Source organism: Schistocerca serialis, chromosome 4 (assembly GCF_023864345.2).
Source record: "Schistocerca serialis cubense isolate TAMUIC-IGC-003099 chromosome 4, iqSchSeri2.2, whole genome shotgun sequence".
In the NCBI taxonomy this organism is placed as follows: domain Eukaryota; kingdom Metazoa; phylum Arthropoda; class Insecta; order Orthoptera; family Acrididae; genus Schistocerca; species Schistocerca serialis.
This window is the reverse complement of record NC_064641.1, coordinates 783,761,649-783,785,678: the sequence shown is the minus strand read 5'-3', so window position 1 is coordinate 783,785,678 and position 24,030 is coordinate 783,761,649. Positions and strand designations below refer to the sequence as shown.

General features: G+C 39.0%; 1 protein-coding gene across 2 annotated transcripts in view; it reads right to left on the bottom strand.

The window, feature by feature from the left end:
* LOC126473359 (transcriptional regulator ATRX homolog) overlaps positions 1 to 24,030 on the bottom strand; it is a 479,699-nt gene that overhangs the window by 150,888 nt on the left and 304,781 nt on the right. For both annotated transcript variants that reach the window (XM_050100365.1, XM_050100366.1), the window contains 2 exons: positions 15,332 to 15,469; positions 3,480 to 3,655 (listed from right to left, as the gene is read on the bottom strand). In XM_050100365.1, coding sequence (XP_049956322.1) covers positions 3,480 to 3,655; positions 15,332 to 15,469 — 314 coding nt within the window. The remainder of the gene's footprint in view (positions 1 to 3,479; positions 3,656 to 15,331; positions 15,470 to 24,030) is intronic.

Here is a 24,030-nt window from a genome sequence, read left to right as displayed (position 1 = left end):
TTTCACTATTTCATTTCTTAAAGCTACCCATTCTTCTTCTACTGTATTCCTTTCCCCTGTTCTTGTTAGTCATTCCAAAATGCTCCCTCTGAAACTCTCTACAACCTCTGGTTCTTTCAGTTTGTCCAGGTCCCATCTCCTTAAATTCCTGCCTTTTTGCATTTTCTTCAGTTTTAATATGCAGTGGTCAGAGTAAACATCAGCCAGTGGAAACGTCTTACGATTTAATACTTGGTTCTGAAATCTCTGTCTTACCATTATATAATCTATCTGAAACCTGTCAGTATCTCCAGGCTTCTTCCATGTATACAACCTTCTTTTATGATTCTTAAATCAAGTGTTAGCTATGATTAAATTCTGCTCTGTGCAAAAACTACTAGGCAGCTTCCTCTTTCATTCCTTCCCCCCAGTCCATATTCACCTACTACTTTTCCTTCTCTTTCTTTTCCCACTATTGAATTCCAATCCCCCATAACTATTAAATTTTTGGATCCATTAACTATCTGAATAATTTATTTTATCTCATCAAACATTTTCTCAAGCCCCTCCTCATCTGTGGAACTAGCTGGCATATAAACTTTTACTACTGTGGTGGGTGTGAGATTCGTGTCTATCTTGGCTATAATAATTCATTCACTATGCTGTTCATAGTAGCTTACAAACGTTCCTATTTTGTTATTTATTATTAAACCTACTTCTTATTTGATTTTTGGATTGATAACCCTATATTCATCTGACCAGGAGTCCTATTCCTCTTGCCGCCGAACTTCACTAATTCCCTCTATTTCTAACTTTAACCTATCCATTTCCCTTTTTTAATTTTCTAACCTACCTGCCCGATGAAGGGCTCTGACATTGCACGCTCTGATCCATAGAATGCCACTTTTGTTTCTCCTGATAACCCCTATCAATCACAGTTTGGATTTCAGAAGAGTTGCCCAACTAAATATGCCATTTAGCATTCACACATCCAATTTTACAAGCATTAAATTGCAAAATAGCAACTGTCGGTATTTTCTGTGACCTATCTAAGGTACCTGACTCTGGGAATCATACAGTATTCTGCTAGATAGAGTGAGGTTTTATGGAAGTCGTGGTATATCCAACCAATTTTAATGCGGTTCTGCAAAGCTCAACTGCAGGTCAACTATTGTTTCTCATATGTGAAAATGACCTTCTGTCTAATATACAACAAGGAGAACTGGTTCCCTTTTGTAGATGACACTACTATTTTAATCAATTCAAACATAGGCATAACAACAGATGAAATGGTAGATGATTTTCTTGGACGTATTATTGAGTGGTTTTCTATAAATGGTATCACTCTCAATTTCAAAAAGGCACAATATGTTCAGTTTTGCACATGTAGGGGTACTAAGCCAATGAGAACTGTAACAGTTAGTGTGGGATTAATAATTAGGGTGCAAACTTCAACAATTTACGTGTCTTCTTAATGATGAACAGTGGTGAAGCCCATTCACTGGAAGAAATAGGCCAAATGATATCGAGCAACGTCAGTCTAATTCGGCCGTAACAGTCAAGCAAAGTGACAGGCACCTTTTGTACCCGAAAAAAACGAGGGTGGTTGGACTCTATCAAGGTAATGTAGGCTTGAAAAAAATTGGTAGCACAGCTGAGCCCAGGGCAAAACAGAAATAAAAACTCAAGGGATCTGACACTAAATTTACCTCATTGACAATGGAGAAACCAAAAGCTTTAAACGAATCTAACCTGAATAGGTCTGTAGTATGGGAATGACCCACAACAAGGAAGGTGAGAGAGTGAACAAAAGATTTGTAAGGGACAGGAGTAGTGAACTGACCTCGTATCAGAATCTGCTATTTACTGTAGCTGACCAAATTCTGTGAAATCTGTGTGAGGGGAGGGGAGCCAAGTCCATATACGTTTGTGCATTTACGAAAGTCACTGAAAGTCCTGTGTCCACTTGCATTCTTAGTGGGTTATTAAACACACACAAATCAATAAACAATTTGTTCAGGGAGACAGTCAGAGATGCAGTTTATGTACTACTGTGTCCGCCACATCTGAAGAGGAGTGACACTCCAATGCAAAGTGGCCTTTCTTTCGACTCTTGTATGCAGCATGCTCTTGCTGGACAAAGCAGTATGGATAAGACAGAAGGGAGGCACGTGGCCACTGTTGTGAGGCGGCTCGTTGCTGCTGTGGCCATAACCGACGCTGTCCCACATGACGTTGAGTTCAAGGTTGTACTGCTGCAATGGTTTCATGGTCATCCTGAACACTGGCAGCATACCTAACAGGGGCTGACTGAGCAACCTCCGATATCTTCCCCCACGCAGCAAACTGATCAACTGCGGTCCGTTACACTTCAAAGGACTGTGCTATATCGAGCACATCCACGAACATCCATAAACGTTGGATTCTCAAACTGAAGTGTTGTTTCGCAGACTTCCTTATCCGAGACCAGACGAATAACAAAAATACACACCATGTATTCAGCAGGATTCGTGATGGGTACTAGTGACAAATTTATAATGGCTCAACCCCTGTAATTCTGTAGCCCAGGGATCGTAAGAATGGTTTGAGCGTTTCTGGCAATGATAAAATTCTACATGCGTCACAATGGCACGCATTCCATCACAGTAACAGGTTGAGAGAAGCTTGCACATTTTGTCAAATGATAAGCTGGCCAGTATTTGCAGAGATGTTAGTTGCACCACAATAAACAAATGCACAGTGAAAACCTGGAAAGAAAGAAGGAAAGCCCTACACAAGTTTGCATAGCCCTACATCGTAAAAGATTTTTTATTTTTGTGATGTGTGAAGAGTGGTGCGTAGAAATTATTAACTCACACCACTTAATTTTTAAGTGTGCTTTTTTTTAACCTCCATGCTTTTTCATTTTGTTTCCTTACAAAAGATGAATCTGTGCACAGCTTACATGCTATTAACACTACTTCTATGCCTACATAATGCACCCTTTTCTTTGTATGTTTCCTTTCCTGTACCCCAATGTCACAGTTTTTGTTATATGTCTTATATGTCACTCATTTATGCTACTTGGTTCAAAATTACAGAATTTCGACAGTCATTATCTAAAGACAGTTGCAAATAGTAGCATAACACCCCCCTCTCCATTGCCCCAAAATTATATTTTCTATGAGTCAATGAAACTGATTGCTCTACATGAACAATCAACGAGGTCAAAGTAATTTCTTCATCTCATTCTCCATAGAGCTGACTTTATTCTCCTCCTTAATTCCTGAAGGAGTGTCTGAAGTTAAAATACGATTGTTTTGCACCATGTTCTGTTGACCATTCCCTTATTAAGTGACGATTAAAAGAACTTACTATAATGACATTTATCATATCCCACCTCCTCATACTCAATGTTTATAATAAAAATAGCACAGAAAAATCTGCTCACTAATTTCTTATGACAACAAGTACTAACTTCAATTATGAAAGAAATGAGATATCAGAGAAAAAACTTTTACCTGAACAGAGCTTTCCAGCATTTTATGCAGGACATGTGCACGCCGCTTCATAACTTTAACATCATGTAATGTGGAATCTACATACTGTCCATTACGAATTGGATTCACGAATCTATTATCGAATTCTTTCTTACTGCCAAGCAAATTAGGTTTGACAAACTGGACCATGCAGTGATCTACAAGAAGACAAACACACAGTTACTTTCATAATAAATAAGTTACTGAAAAAATAAAAAACTGAATACACATGTTTAATTAGATTAGAAACAGCATTTGTTACATAAGCCTATAATGGGGGGGGGGGGGGATGGGCAGGGGGGGAGGAAGGTGCGCTGAAAAAGAAATTATTCGAAACACATATGTGTCATACTTAAGTATCTTATGCCTCAGGATACTTTCCTTCAAAAGAATTCAAAAACAGTTTATAATTGATCCAAATATATTCTCCAATTTCAATTCTGCATCAAGAAAGGAAAACATTAAACACAGTAACACAAGCTATTTATCAAGAGGACATATGAAGTATCTGACAGTTTATAAAAAATTCAATAAAAGTTATGTAACAGACTGAGCCATTGTATGGGGTGAGCAACGTAAAACTGGCCCAGAAAATAAACAAAAGACTGACACTGAACTGACCATTGTTACTGAACAGGGATACTGCCCATAACAGAAAATTCAAGTGTTCTGTGACGCATGACTCACGAAAAATGTATGCAGAACTGTTGTGCAAGTGTTTGAGACTGGAAGTGTTTTGGCAAAGTCTCCAACAAAGCCTTCAACGCAAAACTTAGGGGAAGAACCGTGCAAAACTGTGGCTACTTTCAGCGGCCTCTATAATGTTCATAAACAAGAACCAAAGACACATCAGTCTTACTGTAAATATTTTCTGGGCCAGTTTTATTTTGTCCATACTGTATGATCTCCTTCATACTATGCAGATCAGTAGTTTCATCAAAAGCGAGTAAATTGCATGTTTACAGTAAATCACAACTAGTAACACAATGGTTCTATTTGCTATAAATGGATACTACAGCTCAGCTGAAACATACAATAGTGTTCCTGATGCCACTGTGATTGTTTTAATACAATAGAGTTAAGTTAATATGGAACATTGGTTACCCCAATGTGACCTAATTGGAGAAGCGCTTCTGTAAGTTACCTGTGTAATTGTGATCTAATTGGAACAGTTACATGAGTAATTAATAGTTGAAAGTAAATGGTTTTCATGACTTTACATAAGTATTGTGGCAAATATAGAGATGTTTGGGGAAATGCTGGCTGACTATACATCTGCTTCAAAAAACCTTTCAGTGTAACAATGGGAAGTAGGGGGCAGTGTAAGAAAGAACTTTTATACCATTCAGAAGACATAGTCTGGTTTACTGACAGGTCGAAACCAGATGAAGGTTCTGGCACTGGGGTATACGGAGCACATCCTAGATGAGAAAACACAATCTCTCTAGACAAACTGGCTGTGGTATTCTAGATGGAGTATTTGCTTTGGGACAGTGTGCAGAGGAGAATCTATGCAGGTGCTAAAAGGACTATAGAATCTACATTCATTCAGATAACTAGGCAGCTCTGAAATCTCAATCAGACCCTGTGAGGAGATCAAACGATGTCGCAGAAGGCCATGAATCTTGTGAGGCCACAGGAAAGCACCAGGGTGAATCTGCTATGGGCCATTGTTTACTCAGATGTTAGTGGTAATGAACAAGATGATAGGTTGGCAAGGGCAGTGGCAATGACTTTGTTGGACTGCAACTTGTCCTAACCATCACTAAGGCGACAGCAAAATCTAAACTACATAGCTGGGTCAGGCAACAACAAGTAGAATATTAAACTCTCTTGAAAAGAAAGGGGGGTGGTGGTAAACTAATAATGTTTTAAGAGAAGTACTGCAATCTTCAACAAGCGGCAGATTACACTCAATGTAAGTGCAGTGACTGGCAATGGGAACTTTAGAAATACCTGCAGATGACGGATATACAGAAAGATGCCCCCAAGTGCAGACTATGTGCTGTCATTAATGAAACTGCACTGCATTTAATCTTCAAATGCGAAGCACTAGAGGGTATATCATACAACATAATTGGATCACTAACACCCAAGGAGATTGTGTCTGACAAAAACCTAGGAATGAGTCTCTTGTGGTTAACAACCACAGTCATAAATCTCAGCTTCCTCCAGATAAGGTTAATAATAACTAGTTTGTTTGCATGGCCATCCTCCACAGCAAGTACAGAAATATTTGTTTGTAAATAAAGCTGCCTTTTCTTGCTGCAACTTAATTTATTTTTCCCAGATGCATATCGCCTTTTTTTTAATTCTAAGGCACCTTCAGTGGGATCTAGAACAATACAGTTTTATTATTTTTATATTATTAAACAAAACAAAACTGGATGATAATCATAAAGTTTTAATAGCGAGGCTCCAAGAAGTGAGAAACACAACAGATGACCCATTCTAATCACAAGGATGTAGAATTCATAATGGGAAACCAGGACAGAGCTATGAAGCAATTTACTCAATTTGTATCAGGCTTTATAGTGAATACAAAAGCTATAGATTCAATAACTGATTTTGAAGTAATATCACCAAGAACTGCAACTCTACTTTTAAAACAATTAATAAAACTTAGACAAATCACAAAAATTAACAGAAAAAAATTCACACAAAGCATTAGGAGAATAAGAAGAGGATTCATAATGATATAATAATCTCTATTGAAGGTAATTACCACAAAAAACAACACCTGTTCTAGTTGTTCTTTGATTCTTCCATACATACAGGATCTCTGATAAAAACTTGTATGTGGAATCTGCAAGAGAGAGTCCTCTATAGATACCATTATCCAAATTGCTTTTATCCATTTTCTTGTGTAGTGGGTAGATGACAGCTGTGGTCTAGTGTTTTGGGTATTGTTCTGTTCTCCAAATTTTTGTTAGAGCGTTGTGTAAGTAGGTCTTGACTGTGTCACTCAAATATTTGCACATTCTGAAAGAAACCCGATCTTCTCGAGATGCCTTATATGGTTCTGTGGGACTCTTAATTATGTTTGACACCTTGATTATGATTAGCAAGACTTTGATCGATTGTCTGATGATGCCTAAGAAAGGCAAAATGTGTCACACATGAAGATTAAATAAATCTATCTTGTGCAACCAACACGGTTTCTTCTGTTATTATTACAGTTGCTGCACCCCATGACTATCACAGTGGCACTGGTGCAACAACATAATGAAGAGTCCCATAAACAATATAAGGCAACTCGGGAAGATAGGTTTTTTTTGGATGTGCAAATATTCGAGTGACACTGTCAAGACCTACTTACACAAGGCTCTAAGAAAAATTTGGAGAACAGAACAATTCCCAAAACATTGGATCATAGCTGTCATCAAGCAATTCAGAAAATGATATCTATAGAGGACTCTCTCTCCCAGAGATTTTGTCCAAGATCCTATGTCGCAGAACCAAGGAACAACTGGAACAGGAGTTAGGGGAGTACCAAGTAGGTTTAACATCATGCATGGGGATGTTATGCAGAGCATATCATTACTTTCAAATTGATTATGACATACTGCAGGAAATGGAACAAATCTCTGGCAGTAATATTTGGAGATTTTAAGAAGGCATATGACTGTCTCTATAGACCTTCAGTATTAAATATCTTACGGAATCTGGGACTCCATCCAAAACTAATTAAACTAACAGGATTTGCTCTAACCACCACCAAATCGAAAGTTAAATTTAGAGGAGAAATTTCTGAATTATTCCTCATAAAAACAGGCATAAGACCAGGTGACTGTCTATAACCATTACTGTTCACCTGTGCACCGGTATACATAATGAGGGAATGGTACAAGAATAATACAAAAAATGTAAGAACTGGAAGTGCTAAAAAGATATATGTCTAAACTGCTTGGGATTTGCTGATGATTTCGTTCTGCTAGCCAGCAATGGTCAAGAAACCTGACAACAAGTTAAATCACTACAAGAAACAGCATAAAAATTGGCCTTAGAATATCATTTGAAAAAACAGAGATTATGCTAACTGATCTACCAATTGCTAACAAAATTACTATAGAACAGGAAATCAAAACTGTTGACGAGTTTAAATATTTAGGTGAAATCTTAACATACAAAATAAGCAAGAAATCAAAATGGCAAAATGGATTAAAAAACTGAACAAAGCAAATTACCAAAAACACATACAACAAAAATGCAGCTTCAAAAAACTAATTCAGCAGAGATTAACAAAATACTAAAGATGGAAAGAAGAATAATTAGGGCATGCATAAATAAAAAACATCAAGTAAACAGACATGGGAGAATAGCTTCAAATGAAACAGTATACAAGAAAATAAAACCAACAATGTGCACAACAAGAAAGAAATGTATTTCATCCTTTGGACATCTGGTGAGAAAACCAGAAAACAAAATTGGAAAGGTAATACTAGAAAAATTGTGTAATAGTAAGAGCAACATTAAATGGATCACAGGAATTATTAAAAATGTGAGAGAACTCAAAATTAAAGTCGATGATCCAAAAAACAATACAGAGAAAACTGCGAGACACACAAACAAGACTACATATGAAGATCAATAAAAGGACTACAGGATCTCACACAAAGAAAGGAAGAAAATATCTGAAAGAATAAAGAAGTATCGGGCAGACAGAAGAACAAAAAAGCACTACACAATATTAAATTATTATAATCCTTGTATAACCACTACTCTACTGAATTGTCTTGTTGATTTGTTACTGAAACGAATTGCATGTGAATAACTACAACTTGTATAAACCTTTTGTGTAACTGACTAGATTGGTCACCCTGAAAGCGATAACACAAAATATAAAATAAATAGCCTCTTCCTGATTCCTCAAGGGTATTGGTTGGCTTTACTAGAATTACTAGAATGACAGGGACAGAAACTGTACAATAAATTAGTTTCAGTGTGGGCGACAGGTAGCGAAGACCACTGTTGTTAGGTCTCCCTGATTAAACCAAATCAAATTAATCTACTGTGTAATTTCAAATGCCTTGCATATTCTTAATATTTCCCCCTTTAATTAACTTCCCTAATATTATAGAACTCAAGCTGCTTTTTGTTCTGTATAACACTGGAGTTAAGTTTCAGAAAATTAAATATTTCATTACAGTTAAAATTACTTTACACTATGTACACTTCATTCCTCAGATACATCTTTTCGTCTTTCATAACAACTTTTCTCTTTTTCTCATCAGAGATAGTGTCCCTGCACATAATATTCTCCAAACTATCCTGTAGCTCACCTCACCTCAGGTGTTGATCTTCCTTCCTTTGTGTATCTATCTCATCTCCTACCATACTACACTTATTTTGGTACATCACGCTGTTTTTATTTGAGGTACTATCACTCCTACCTTGAAAATACCAAGCACACCTTTTCAGTAAATGACTCATTATAAAATTGCATTAGCATAGTACATATATTGTTTTAATAGTCGTGTAAGCACATTATAACTGTTATTTTACTGGTTATGTTAGTACATCATCACTTAATTCAATGGACAACTATCCTGCTGACTCTTCCCCTTGTCATTGTGACACTGCTATCGTAAACACACACACTAAAGCAACGTAAACTGAAAAAGAATACTCTACTACCATGAACCTATCAGGATTGTTGAAAATAAAACTACATAATTTAACGAGCAGTTTTCCTCAGAGTCAATGCCTTGGGCAAATATGCCTCTACTTTTAGCTATTAATAATAAATAGTCTTCAAATGCACATATAATAATTCTTCATGACTGTACTTACCAGTCAACATAGAAACTGATAGTGAAAGAAACAACCCACAGGTAGAAAGAATGGTATAACGGTAGGATTGTCGTATAGGAAATAAAATACAAAAATACAACAAATGACTTGGGACCATGTAGATGTCAACAAAAAATTCACAAGGAACATGAGCTTCTTGATGGAGCACATCAACCTATCTGATGGCCTTTGATTCTCTTCACAAATACATCCTATTGTATCTTTGCCATTACAATTACAATCCGAAATGCAACCCTACTTTTACATTTTGTAAAATCTCCCTCTCAATTTCACATCTAGATCAAACCCATATAGTTTCCAACAGGAACTAACGTAGCTCTTCTTTCATTAGTGACTCTTTCCCTCTTTTTACTGTTAAACCCAAGATAACATATTTGTCTATCAGCATCAATCGTTTTAAACATATCAGTATCAAGTGTTACATGACAACAAAAGTTATCCCAATTAATTTTATGTTGTTTATAAAAGCCATGTACATATTTCTCCCACCATTCATGCTGTATCTGTGAACCAAATTTAAATAGTCTTTCCCAGATCCCTTACATACAGTAGAGTATAAATGACTTTGCGCCTTTAATGTTAAAAATTTTGCTTGTGTTTTCTTGATGTCAACAGACAAATGAGGTGCACTAATAGATGATTCACTCTTATCAACAATTACTTGTTCGATCAAATCATTCATAGAATGAAATTCTCACTCTGCAGCAGAGTGTGCGCGCTAATATGAAACTTAATTCTAGGTTGTTTATTTTTATTTTTTTTTTTTTTTTAATTCTGAGACTATTCCTGGTGTGACTCTATAATATGTTTCCCAACTTATTGATTTTGTTAAGTTATCTTCATACATATTAGTTGCATCTAAATTGACATTTGTCTATAAGTAAATGTTGGTTTGTTCTATCTGTTCTCTCATTTGATATGTATCAAAGGGATTGCATGTGTCTCTTGCACTGTAAATAACAGCTTCGTCACTGATCACCCATCACAATTAGTCACTGTCTGTCAGTGCAGTCAGTCATCATTTTTCCATTTTATCATCTTCAAAAATCTTCGCCAGATGTAATGCTGTGACTTTCGACTGCACACTATCAGCGACAAATGTTTTCATAATAACTACTTTTTAGCATGTAGTTTAACATACACACTTCCTTTCTTCAATCAGTTATTTATTTGGCTGCCAGAGGTGACAGCACAATTTCACAATAATTATCCAAGTAAAAGCACAATTTTACAATAATTATCAAAGTAAAACAAGTTTTTTCCTCCTTTCTTTGAATAATGTTTCCTTATCAATTTTAGTTTAATATTACTTGCTTTCATTACTTTTTGTGGTATACATTAGTCTCTTCTGAAGTATTAACTCCTTTCTTTCAGCAATAAACTTGACCTGCACCTTGCACTTGAGTGCCACAAAGAAGTGGTTTTGATGTTCAAATATCAATTTACCTCTTCCTTACCTTTTTTCCTTTATTATGATGTCTTATAAGACTGTTCAGGTTTCCTTTTCTCTGAAACTTGTATGTACATAGGAAAAGCTATGCCACATTTTAAAAATCAAGCAAATAATATATTAAGTCCAAACTGTAATTTGAACAGAGTACATCTGTTCTCGCAAGCCCATGTTGATGGTGTATCATATCTTGACAAATGCAACTAAAAATAACAACTATATACAACTCTGCACCTTTACATCTAACACCTTATTTTATAACTTTTTAGTTGTGAGCGTCATTTGCGGAAATAAACAATCTGTCAGGATAGTTTTACATTTGTTCTGAGAAAATGTTGGCTGTTCTATGTTGTCTGTTCTTTCCCTAATTTCTTGTTCTTCTCGTCTGACATTTCTAGCGGGTATCTGAATAAAAAGTAATCATCATTATATGTGGTTATTAATTTAGCCTACATAATGAGTAGCATTGACATATGGGCGGGTCCACTCTGAACAAGTACCTTCTGTGTACTATCACTGTCACAGAGGATGCAAATACCCTGTTACAGGTCGTCGGCAGCAAGATTCAGCACCTCCACAAAGGGATGGAAGTTTTGGATCTATCATCAACTGTACAGCAACCAATAAACACAATGCCATGACTAAATCTGACCTCGGACCAAGTGCAATCATCCATGTTGGATACCTCTGCTATGCAGGGAAGTGACATCAAATCACACACAACAAGATTACCAGTTCCAGCAATCTCATCCATGTCATGCTTGCACACATGAGTTAAAGACTTTCTGCTTGCAGCTCATTTGATTCTTGTGTGTCACGCTTACAATTGCAGGCCCCACCATTTATGCCTTCACAAACTGAAACATGGTTTCTGATTCTGCAGAACATTTCAACACATCAGTAGATCACTGTAAACCATAAAGCAGTTTACAATGGCGATCAGCAACTTGGAACAACTAGCGATCACTTAGTTTCAGACATTATATTGCATCCACCTCACCCATTAACCCACCTTGCTCTCAAAAAGGATTTAGTTGCTCATTGCACTATAATACCTGAACAAAAGCTTAAAGAAGTACTACACCATGAAAAATGTTGTGGCTCTAATGTTGACACTAATGTGATTTTTGATGATTTATTGTTACATATCTGGTGACAAGAGCTGCTTTCGAAAGTGCTGTCAGCTTTGAAAGTGCGTAAAGGGCAATCTTGACATAAGTTACTGAAAGTTGCCAATAGGGTTCATTCAGTGCTAGATTTGTCTGTTGTGTGGCCTTCGCTTCACCAGCTACCAACATGCCAGCTGAATACAGTCGTCAACCAACATGTTCACTCGAATGACAATAACTCACTGATCATCTAAAATCATAGTATGTACTCTCTGAGCTTTCATTCATGGCTGCTATTCTGTGATGTCCTTCAACCACATCATCTATGAGTGAGGTATAGCAACATTACAATGCAGCCACTTACTTAGTAGCTGTTTAAACAGACGGAGCAGACACTTTATAGACTTGCACCAACTCTATATATAATGAAAATAAACTGGCCAAAACAAATATGTTTATGAAAGAATGATATTTCACCTCTCGGAGTCTTTCATAGCAACACACCTTAATACAGTTCTCGAGCTTTCGGTGTCTGTCTCCAGCACTGTTATAAGAAGTAAAAGCTATAAAGTGTCATGGATGGCATGATGCTGTCCTTATATAAACATGACAGCAGTATCTGTACCATCCCTTTAAAGGGTTTACACGACACATGTACAGGATGGTGAGTTGGGCAACTCCAGTGTGCCGTAGAACCAAGTGACACCATGTCAATAAAGGGAGCAGTACCACATTTGAAACTGCTTTTCCAACCTTCCAGCTTTGCTTCTGCTTAATGTCTCACATACAAGATATGATGCGGATTGGATTGTGTGGGTTGAAGGGACCAGACTACAAAGGCCATCAGTCGAGTTACGATGCACCCCTCTGCACTGTCTCTGAATGCAGCAGCATCTATATAGGCCAAATGGTTTGCACTGCAGATAAGCACTGTTCTGAGCACACAGCACATCAACCAAAGAGAGCTTGCGAAGTAAATCATGGCTGAACACTGGGTTGAGAAAGGACACAAGATGCAATTTGGAAAGTTGAGGACTTCACTTTTGTACCTTTGTTGGGACCCCATTATGAAAGAGGCAGATGACATTAGAATAACCTGCAGCAATTCTGAGACTGGGGGTACAAAGACAGATGCTTCATGCTTTTAGGAATGTAGGAAGGACACATTCAAATGTGGCATTGGCCTCTTGCACCACTTGATGTCGCTCAGTCCTATGGCAGACCATGGTTGCACAATTCGTCTCCCAGGGCATGAATCACTTTGGCTCTGCTTGGTAGGTTGCAGATGCTACTTGGTAGGTTGCAGATGCTACTATCATGCTTATACACACATCAAAAAAAAAGTTTCGCATCACCTCGGTTCAGAGAGTTCCGGAACCTGTACAGAAAATTGGAACAGAGACCAACATAAACATCCTTTCCGCCCTTTTTATTGCTCATGAAAACCACACATTGCAGGTTATATCACCATACAGCGAGACCTTCCCAGGTGGTGGTCCAGACTACTGCACAACTGTGGCACACTATCCACAATTTCACCAAGGTACTGTTGGTCCAGACTGTCCCTCTCCTCAATGGTGATTCAGCATAGATCCCTCAGAGTGGTTGGTGGGTCACATAGTCCATAAACAGCCCTTTTCAATCTATCGCAGGCATGTTCAATAGGGTTCATGTCTGGAGAACATACTAGCCACTCTAGTCCAGCGATGTCATTATCCTGAAGGAAGTCATTCACAAGATGTGCGCTATGGGGGTGCAAATTGTCATCCATGAAGGCAAATACCTCACAAATATGCTATCAATAAGTTTGCACTATCAGTCAAAGGATGGCATTCATGTATCGTACAGCCATTACGGCGCCTTCCATGACCTCCAGCAGTGTATGTCGGCCCAACATAATCCCACCCCAAAACAGCAGGGAACCTCCACCTTGCTACACTCGCTGGACAGTGTGTCTAAGGCATTCAGCCTGACCAGGTTGCCTCCAAACATGTCTCCGACGATTGTCTGTCTGAAGATATCGGTGAAAAGAACATGATGCCGATTCTGAGCGGTTGAGTCAGCATGATGTTAGGCCCATCTGTACTGCAGGGTGTCGTGGTTGCATGCAAGTGCGGACCTTGTCATGGACATCAGGAGTGAAGTTGCGCAACATGCAGTCTATTAAACACATTTTGAGTCGTAACACGACATTTTGTGCTGCTTGAAAAGCATTATTCGGCATGGTTGCATTGCTGTCAGAGTTCCTCTGAGCCATAATCTGTAGGTAGCGGTCATCCACTGCAGTAGTAGCCCACGGGCAGCCTGAGCGAAGCATGTCATCAACTGTTCCTGTCTCTCTGTATCGCCTCATGTCCGAACAACATCGCTTTGGTTCACTCTGAGATGCCTGGACACTTCTCTTGCTGAGAGCCCTTCCTGGCACAAAGTAACAATGTGGATGCGATCGAACCGCAGTATTGACCGTCTAGGCATGGTTGAACCGCAAACAACACTGGCCGTGTACCTACTTCCTGGTGGAATGACTGGAACTGATCAGCTGTCGGACCCCTCTGTCTAATAGGTGCTGCTCATGCATGGTTGTTCACATCTTTGGGTAGGTTAGTGACATCTCTGAACAGTCAAAAGGACTGTGTCTGTGATACAATATTCTCAGTCAAAAACTATCTTCGGGAGTTCTGGGAACAGGGGTGATGAAAAAAATTTTTTATGCTTGCATAAGGGCAACACCATGCCAGCCCCAGTAGTCAGCAGTTTTTATTCCAGATGACAATGGCAGAGACAGCTGTTGAAAGCTCAAAATTTTATTCAAAAATGGCTCTGAGCACTATGGGATTTAACTTCTGAGATCATCAGTCCCCTAGAACTCAGAACTACTTAAACCTAACTAACCTAAGCACATCACACACATCCATGCCCAAGGCAGGATTCGATACTGCGACCGTAGAAGTCGCGCGGTTCCAGACTTTAGCACCTAGAACCACTCCGCCACTCCGGCCGGCAAATTTTATTCAAAATAACATGGTGTAAAGACCAAGAAAATCTTATGAAGATATTTCAGTTCACTGAAAATAAATTGTTCATAGCAATTACTATATTAGAGAAAATTCCCCTAACACAACTACTTTCAAAAGTCATATACAAAAGACTTTTTGTAGTTCAAACTGCCACTTGAATTACTTCATTAAACTGTGTATATATAAACATACAAAATATTTCATTATATCAATGCTGTATCTGTAGCAAGCTGAGAATGTTTTGCCACACTGACAGAACAGGCCTCACTATTGAATGGTGATCGAAGTAACAATATATGAAGTTGGGGAAAGAAATTTTAAGCATAAACGGACACAACAAATTATTAATGGAACCACATGTACACCAAACCTCTTCTTTAGCAAGATCTGTAATAGAGTAATCTACATTTTTCAACTTATTTACTGCATTTCACTGGAACTTACACTCATTAAGATTGTTTTGTAATGGGGTTCCCGTCAAGACAATGCGCCGTAGTGTTCTAATTTTCCGTAGAGCTTTGGAAATGGCTGAATTCTCATTTTTCAACAGGTGGCCTTCATCACACACTATTAGATCAGGACCTGTAGAAAAAGTTTATAATGCTTTATGTGCCACAATAATCACAAACTGCGATAATGAAACTATAAGATCATGAATACAGAACAAACAATCTGTATAGAAAAAGTTTTTGCCATCTTTATCAAAGGAAAATGTAACCAAGAAAACAAATAAATTATTCAACAAATTTGCTGGCAGGTATTTATCTCCTGTACTGTAACAGATTTGTATGAAAGTGATGACAGTATCCTAGATTTTGAAACTATTAATTTTATGTGTGTCTATTGGCAATATTAAACATTTCACATTCTGAAGATAGTACTGACCAGCAATTCTCACTAATGTTTTGAAAGCTTTTGTTACCCTTTTGACAATTTTTGAGATTGGTAGATCCAATAAGGCTATTAAAAATTACAATAAGCAACTTCACACAAGTTCTTTTTATGCTATTCCTATTTTAAAATTCTCAATAAATATTAGAAAACCGAACTTAAAATAAAATTCACAACAGTACACCTAACAATACTGTTGCTAAAGAGTAGATGTTAGCTGTAGCAGGAAAAAACATAAGTTATTTAGTATTTTCTGTCATTAAGACCTGGGATACAAGCCCTGTGAGAAAGTACTCTTGAGGCGTACAGCTTCAGTTCTAATTTTAGGAGACAAAATTTCCTGTTTTGCCTGTCAGTCAGTGAACTGAACTCGCCATTACACACATTTTCACTCTTCCCATTCAGATCAATATCACTACTGCCCATTTAAACTAGGATAACAAAAATAACAAGCAGGAAGTAGACTGCTTCTAAAAATGAAACATTGGAAAGTCCCTCAAGAAATTTGAAAATTCTGGTTGAGAACTCAAGCAGCCTCAATAAAGAAACAAATACCAAATGATTGTAGGGGATTATACAGTGCATAAAATAACTAACAGTATAGAAATCATTAATCATCTTTTGTAAATAATTAAGCCTAACACTCATTTCTACTTATTTCAGAGCATTCCCAAGAAAAAGGAGGAGGAGGAGGAGAAGGAAGATGTGGGAAAGGAGGGGGGGAGGGGGGATAAAACAATGGATTCATCTTAATCCACCATACATTAATCTTGCTTTAATCATTTTGCAAGAACAGTAGGAACTGAAGTGGAGTCATGAATGTCAAGATAAGGAAAAACTTAGAGACATTGACACAGATCATTATTTATTGGCTATTACACAAACTTTCAACAGAATAGAAACTAATGTGTGGCAAAAAGTCACCCAAGGAGTGGCTTCTCAGACCAAGTGAGAACAGTTACAATGAAAATATATCAAAGGTGAGAAGTACAGCTTGGAAGAGATGGTATTTCAACTAAACTTTGGAAAAACAATATGATTTTATGTATTACTGCAACAAGCATCAGAGAAGAAAAATTAAACTTCATTGAAAAATATTTCAAAAGTTTAGTACAATGCTGGAATTCCTAGGTGGTATAAAAGCAATGGAAAGAATAATGATTATCTCTGACTCCATAGATTAAAATGTTAAGTGGTGAGCATCAACAAACAAACACAAAAATGGTAATGGAAAGTAGTGATAGTATGTAAGTAATTTCAGGAGTAAAGGTAACAAACCAATGTACATTAGCGGCAGTGAATCACTGAAAGGGATATGAACAAGACCTTTTGGATGAATTCTTTTTCAAAGCTACAGAGTGCAGACACACACACACACACACACACACACACACACACACACACACACACACACACACACCTACTTGTATGGTTTTGTTGTTTTAGTACTGCATTTTGATTGTGGTGAGGGATTGTGAAAGGTGAAGTGGGCAAGGGGAGAACGAAAGTGGAGAGAGAGAGAGAGAGAGTGTGTGTGTGTGTGTGTGTGTGTGTGTGTGTGTGTGCGCGTGCAGTATCTCTTTTTTACCAATGTATGAAGCATTATTTAGGATGCATTTTGTGTTAGTATCGTATTTAGTGTGTGTAGGTCGCCTGCATCAATTTCTATACAATTTAGCGAGTTACTGATTCATCACAACATGATCACTGCAAGCTGACAGTACCAGTACTTTCTTTGCTGAAATGTCAGGAAATGCACAAAGACTGCAAGTCTGTGATTGCTGTCTAAACGATCAGAAACAAGTGAGTATCATCGCTTACATACCGGACCTGCAATGAGTCGGCTTTATTGTCACAGGACTGGTGGCAGGAGTTCATACAGTACATGTTTGCTGAATATATATTTATTCAACACAAAACAATAAACCATTACTAGATGAAATATATTCTGAGTGCAATGTCTATTAGGTGGTGGTTGCCCTAACGGTGTTGCAGAGTAGTTCCACTCTAACACTGTCCTGGAAGGCATACACTCCTCAGTGCCATTGCATCTACGATCACGTGATTGTGGGAGAACAATAAATGCATGTTTGGAATGAAACAAACTTTCTTGATAATTGTTGGCAGTGTTTTCTTCACAGATGCAACAAAATGGAAGTGAAAATGAATGGAGAGCATCAAAAAAACTTCCATAAGCATTGGCGGTGAGCTCGCATTGAGCTTGACCCAAGTAGTCTGTAGCTTGCAGCAATAGACTCTGCTTGTTGCTTTTTGCTGACCTATGTCCATGTGCACCAAACTCTTTGACAGAATTTTGCCTGTCAGCAAGTGTGAACATTGGCAGTTCCCCGACGCAGCTAGCTTTTGCTAGCAGAAAGAACCTCTGGTCCTTGTACGCATTTCTGTGGCACAACTGCCACATAGCTCCCCCCTTGGGAAGCAGAGCTCAGGAGCTGCAACGAAGCACTGGTGTTCAGGTTGTGCCTGACTTGTGTGACAGATGTTTGAGTTTTGCAAGCATCATCATGACGTCAGCACAAGTGCAATGGTGGCTCGATGGTCAGTGATGATTGGGCAGAGGTGCTTGAGGTCAGCATGCGGGATCAGCTGGGTGCACAGTGGGCATGTCCTCACGCTGCTGGCCAGTGACAGCAATGGTAGGTAGCACTGGCTGCCGATAGCAACAAGTGGCTGGCCTCAAGGCTTTGAGTCATGCAGAAAAAAAAGACACTGATAATAAAAGCTAATGACAAAGTGTTCATGGCTGCACATTGTTTGGAAGGACACAAAATGTGTTAATGAGTTGCATTATTAAGTGTTCAAAGACACACTCGGTCACGAAATCATGTCATGGGATTTGATGCAATGTCGAACCCAAGATAGCAGAGGCACAGAGATTATGCAAAGTGTCTACCCTCATGCGAGTACAGTGTCATCGTAACTTAAATGCAGTTCACAGAACTCCAACGCACAAGCCCGGCAGTCCGGAGCTTGATGGGTAAGAACACAAAAAATGGTAATGGAAATTAATCTTCCTTCAATGCCCTACATGGAAGATCCACAAGCATGTGAACGCGAGTCCAGGAGCTGTGACGGATAAGCAGCCTGTTACATGGGAGTTGGTGCCTGAAATTAGATTGGAGAAGATATACTGAAGATGCGGTCCACTGGAGACATTTTTATAGCAGGAGGCAGCTAGGGCATTGTTAATACGCAAGATGGGCATTTGAAATGGACACACCTGCCAGAATGAGTCATGTCGTCTCCTGGCAGCTGTAGTGGGCCTGGCCCGGGTGCCTGAGGTAGGTGTGGCCTGGGTGGCTGAGCAGGCTGTGGCTGTTCCAGTTGGCATGGCACGGTGGGGCTGAGGCACACTTTTTGGGGTGATGACAGCTGGTGGTACGCTTGCGTCATTAGCGGCCACTGGTGTGGGCTATGTCTGACTGGTGGTGGGAGAAATGTCATGTGTTGACACGTCTTCTGCTGTACCAAAGAAGTGAATGGCAGCTAGAATGGTCAAGAAGCATACAGCATTGACTCAGAGGACTGGTGGCTTGTTGGCTTGCTGTTGCACTTGATGTCAAGTACTGTCTCACCGCAGGTGATCACACAGTGTAGCCCTGAGTAAGGTGACTGAAGTGGCAGCTGTAGCACGTCACTGCATAGTATGACATGTGTACAGTGCTGTAGATTGGGATGTACAAATACTTTGCTGGTGTCATGCTGGGTCTGTGACTGTGGTCGGAGGTGGGCTATGTGGGTGCGCAGATGTTCTGTCAGGGTTGCGGCTGAAGCATCTTCTATTGGTTTCACTCACAGGACAAGCAGCAGCAGCAGCAGCAGCGGGAGTGTTTCCATACAGGCGGCACTGTGGCTAAGTTAGGAAGGCTTTCAGTGTTCAATGGAGCTGCTCAACCATGCCGATAGACAATGGGTGGTAGCTGGTAACCACAAACTGAAGCAACATGTGTGGACAGTGTGCAGTCAACCTGGCAGCCACAGTCCATAGTGACGTGACTGGGGCAGCTGAAGCATGCCATCCAGATGTTGATGATGGTGGTGGTGTCCACTATGGGTGTCTCCTCTGGCCTGTGAGTGAAGCAGTCCATCACTGTCGGCAGATAACACTTGCCTTGGGACATAGAGAGCAAGCCTTCAATGTCCACATGGACAACTGCAATGTGGTGTTCATGTCGCGGAAGGCACCAACGGGTGCATGAGTGTGCCTCCCTACTTTGGTATGCTGGCATGCAGTTCAGGTGCATGCCTATTGACAGCAGTCTTTCTGTAGTCCTGGTCAGATGAAACATGCAGAAATGAGTGACACGGTGGTGTTGACGCTGGGATGTGACAGCCTGTGGAAGTGGTTGAAAACAATGCACTGGAATTTTTCCAGAAGGATTGGGACAGTGATTCTGACATCTCTGTTACTCAGTCTGGTATTGATTAGTCAATGTGTTTGTCGTTCTATAGTTAACAGAGATTGATTTTGAGATTTTGATCAACATTAGATGATGTCAGTTTGTGCTATGATGCTTACTGTAAGGAAAGAATACCTTCATCTCTGTGATTTCCATTCACTGTCACACCCTACTTCTCCCTAATCTGCGACAGGAATGTTTGAGCATTTCTGAAAATATTTTCGGTGAGACTATCAGATATGCAGATTAGAGTGGTGATGATAATGTCTTTCTATTTTTGTTACTAGAAGAACTACATATGTTTTTTGGTGTTGCGATATTCTTAGTGGTACATTAACCAAAAATTGAAATGCACTAGTCATACAAAGATTCTATTTCAAGTGTCTTTTTTGGCAAACCATATCCTAAAAAAAGTGTCAGAAAATCCAGAATTATTTGCATTTTTCTGGCAACCTCTAGTTTGAACCAGAAAATCTTTCTAATTCAAAAAAAGTGTATAATCTGGTGGATGTAGCAGTATCTAGAACATAACTTCCAAAATTTTTAACTGTTTGGCAGGGAGATTATTGTACAAGGATTGCCTTTGTTTGGTACCAATTGTGCCAAAAAAGGCATGATTTGGTACATACCTGTACATGCTCTACAAAACAAAACATAGCTATGACTGGCCATCTACAATCTATCAGCAGGATTGAGAGTTTGAGAATCTTCCAGTATATATATTCTCAACTGGTCGTATCTCTCATAACACAACTTCTCAACAAAGTGAATTACTTGACAACACACATTTCCTCTACTTCAGCTTGCAGATCTTCTAATCAAAACAATAATGGATACATGTGGAACACTGAAGTTGTCCAAACAGTGTAATGGAGATATGGCTGCCTGCAGATGAGGAAAAGTGTTTCTAATGAGCAAATTGACGCATGGTGCGGGGAATGGCAATTGAATCTCAATTTAGACAAGTGTAATGTGCTGCAAATACATAGAAAGATAGATCCCTTATCATTTAGCTACAAAATAGCAGGTCAGCAACTGGAAGCAGGTAATTCCATAAATTATCTGGGAGTATGCATCAGGAGTGATTTAAAATGGAATGATCATATAAAGTTGATCGTCGTTAAAGCAGATGCCAGACTGAGATTCATTGGAAGAATCCTAAGGAAATGCAATCCGAAAACAAAGGAAGTAGGTTACAGTACGCTTGTTCGCCCACTGCTTGAATACTGCTCAGCAGTGTGGGATCCATACCAGATAGGGTTGATAGAAGAGATAGAGAAGATCCAACAGAGAACAGCGCGCTTCGTTACAGGATCATTTAGTAATCGCGAAAGCATTACGGAGATGATAGATAAACTCCAGTGGAAGACTCTGCAGGAGAGACGCTCAGTAGCTCGGTACGGGCTTTTGTTAAAGTTTCAAGAACATACCCTCACCGAAGAGTCAAGCAATATATTTCTCCCTCCTACGTATATCTCGCGAAGAGACCATGAGGATAAAATCAGAGAGATTAGAGCCCACACAGAAGCATACCGACAATCCTTCTTCCCACGAACAATATGAGACTGGAATAGAAGGGAGAACCAATAGAGGTACTCAGGGTACCCTCCACCACACACCGTCAGGTGGCTTGCGGAGTATGGATGTAGATGTAGATGTAGATGTAATAAAATGGAAGGACACAAAAGATGTGCATTTATCAACTATTCACAATAACGACGTGATTACAAAGAAAGAGAAAATTATCAGGCAACCTGTGGCAGTTTTTATTAGAACCACAAAAGTGAAGAATTATAATAAATTCAAAATACATTCAAAATACATTTCTAAAAGATTAACAATCATTTTAAAAAAATTGAAACTTTTTTAACAGTGCTCCTTCTAAAAGTGGTCAATTGAAAGACTGAAAGTAACCATAAAAAGGGGTTGAAGGTAACCATTAACCCACAAAAATACTTTTTTAAAATGATTTTCACTTGACAACTCCTTTTTTTATACATATCTTGCTGACAGTTAATCATATTTTCAGAGCAGTAGTACAATTACAAAAGTTTTGTGTCAATCATTCTTTACAAAATTTAAATGTTGTTCACATGGAAGTGAAACTCAGTTATATTAGCCTTTGAAATTAGTCAATTATGATCCCCTATATACTCACCCAGCAAATATAGTCATTTAAATAGGTAAGTTCCCTATAAGTCATACTCTTGATAAATGTTTCCTATCAGTCATATTCTTGACAAACATATAGATTTGGAATTTCTCACCTGAGTGTGAATGAAATACAGTATGGAAAATTCTGGCAGAATGTAAATAATTTAGGAGTAAAGAAGATCACTCACCAAACAGCAACTAGACACACAATGCCATGACTGCAGTTTGGCAGGTGGACTACGGTGGGGTGGAGGCTGTGTTTGCATTTCGGTGAGTTGGAGGCTGTGTTTGGGTGGGGTGGAAGCTGTGGCTGGTGCACGGGTTAGATACGTAATACACAGGTACCAGAACTGGCGAGGTGCACCGCATGGTGATGATATTGAGGCACGGATTGAGAGTGGGCGACAGGACAGATCGAGGGGAGACTGCTGAGTAGAGCACCTGGATGCTGAGAGATGGTGGGTATTGATTCCAGGAGAACTACAGGAGTGAAGGATGTGTTGGAAGGATAACTCCTATCTGTGTAGTTCAGAAAAGCTGATGCTGGAGGAAAGGACCCAGATTGCACTTGTTGCACAGCAGCCACTGAACTTAGGGATGTTACGTTCAGCAGTATGTTGCGCCACTTGTTCTCGGTCACAGTTTGGCTATACAGCCTGGACACCTGTGGACAGTGTGTCTACACTGAAGGAAACTGCCTTGCCCACTACACTGAAGATCTCATGAGAGTCTTCACAGAAATTCATTACCCTCCCAAACCTAGTCTGCAAACAGATTTCTCATGCCATATCATAGCACACCCCTAATCCTTCCTCCACCAGGGTGTATATGTGGACAAGGGGGGAGGGGGGGGGGGGAATCCCGGATTTCCCGGTTAAAAATACACTTTCCCCTGGATGAAAATACATTTTTTCTGTGTTAAGTAACAGTATACTTTTCTTCGGAGCTGTTAAACTTATCAATCCTTTCAATGGTAGTGGTTTTATACACCGGCCTAGAAATTCCCAACAGTTTAAAAAATGAAACTCAGGGGAAAAAACACGTTTTGGAAAGATGTCTGATGTGCAGCAACATGTATACTGCATATTTTCATATTATGGAAGTATAAATTCGAATTCCACCGAACACCGCATGTTACTTTCCAAAGGATTGAAATCAAGATTCCGATGCGCTTTTGTAAGCCAGTCGTAGCTCATGCAAGCGATCTCGCCAGCCGATGACTGCGGATATTCAGAGCACAGGACATGTGATGTAGTCACAGCCAATAGCAACATCACTGTTAAGAAGCGCAAACACACAAATAGGAAAAGGTAATTAATATACATAGTGTTGCTACAAGAAAAGGCTTTCACGTATAATATAGGTCTCTAAGATTAATAAGCTGCAAGAGAAGCTATGCTGTCACACACAAAGTTTATCCTTTTTGTGCGAGTTACACTTTTAGATAGATCACACAAATGTGTCAGTAAAATTTTTAACAACGACATAAATGTCTGATCCTTTGAGCTCGAAAATATTCTAAATGGTAATCCTCAAACATCTGATTTTTGAATGAGAGTCAAACGCTCTGTGACTTTAGAAATTCATCGGACATTCGAGCACAGAGTTCATCTCGCAAAATAAGAAATTTACTTTGAAAGTAACCCTTGCAACTTAAGTTTTATATTCAAGTTTTTT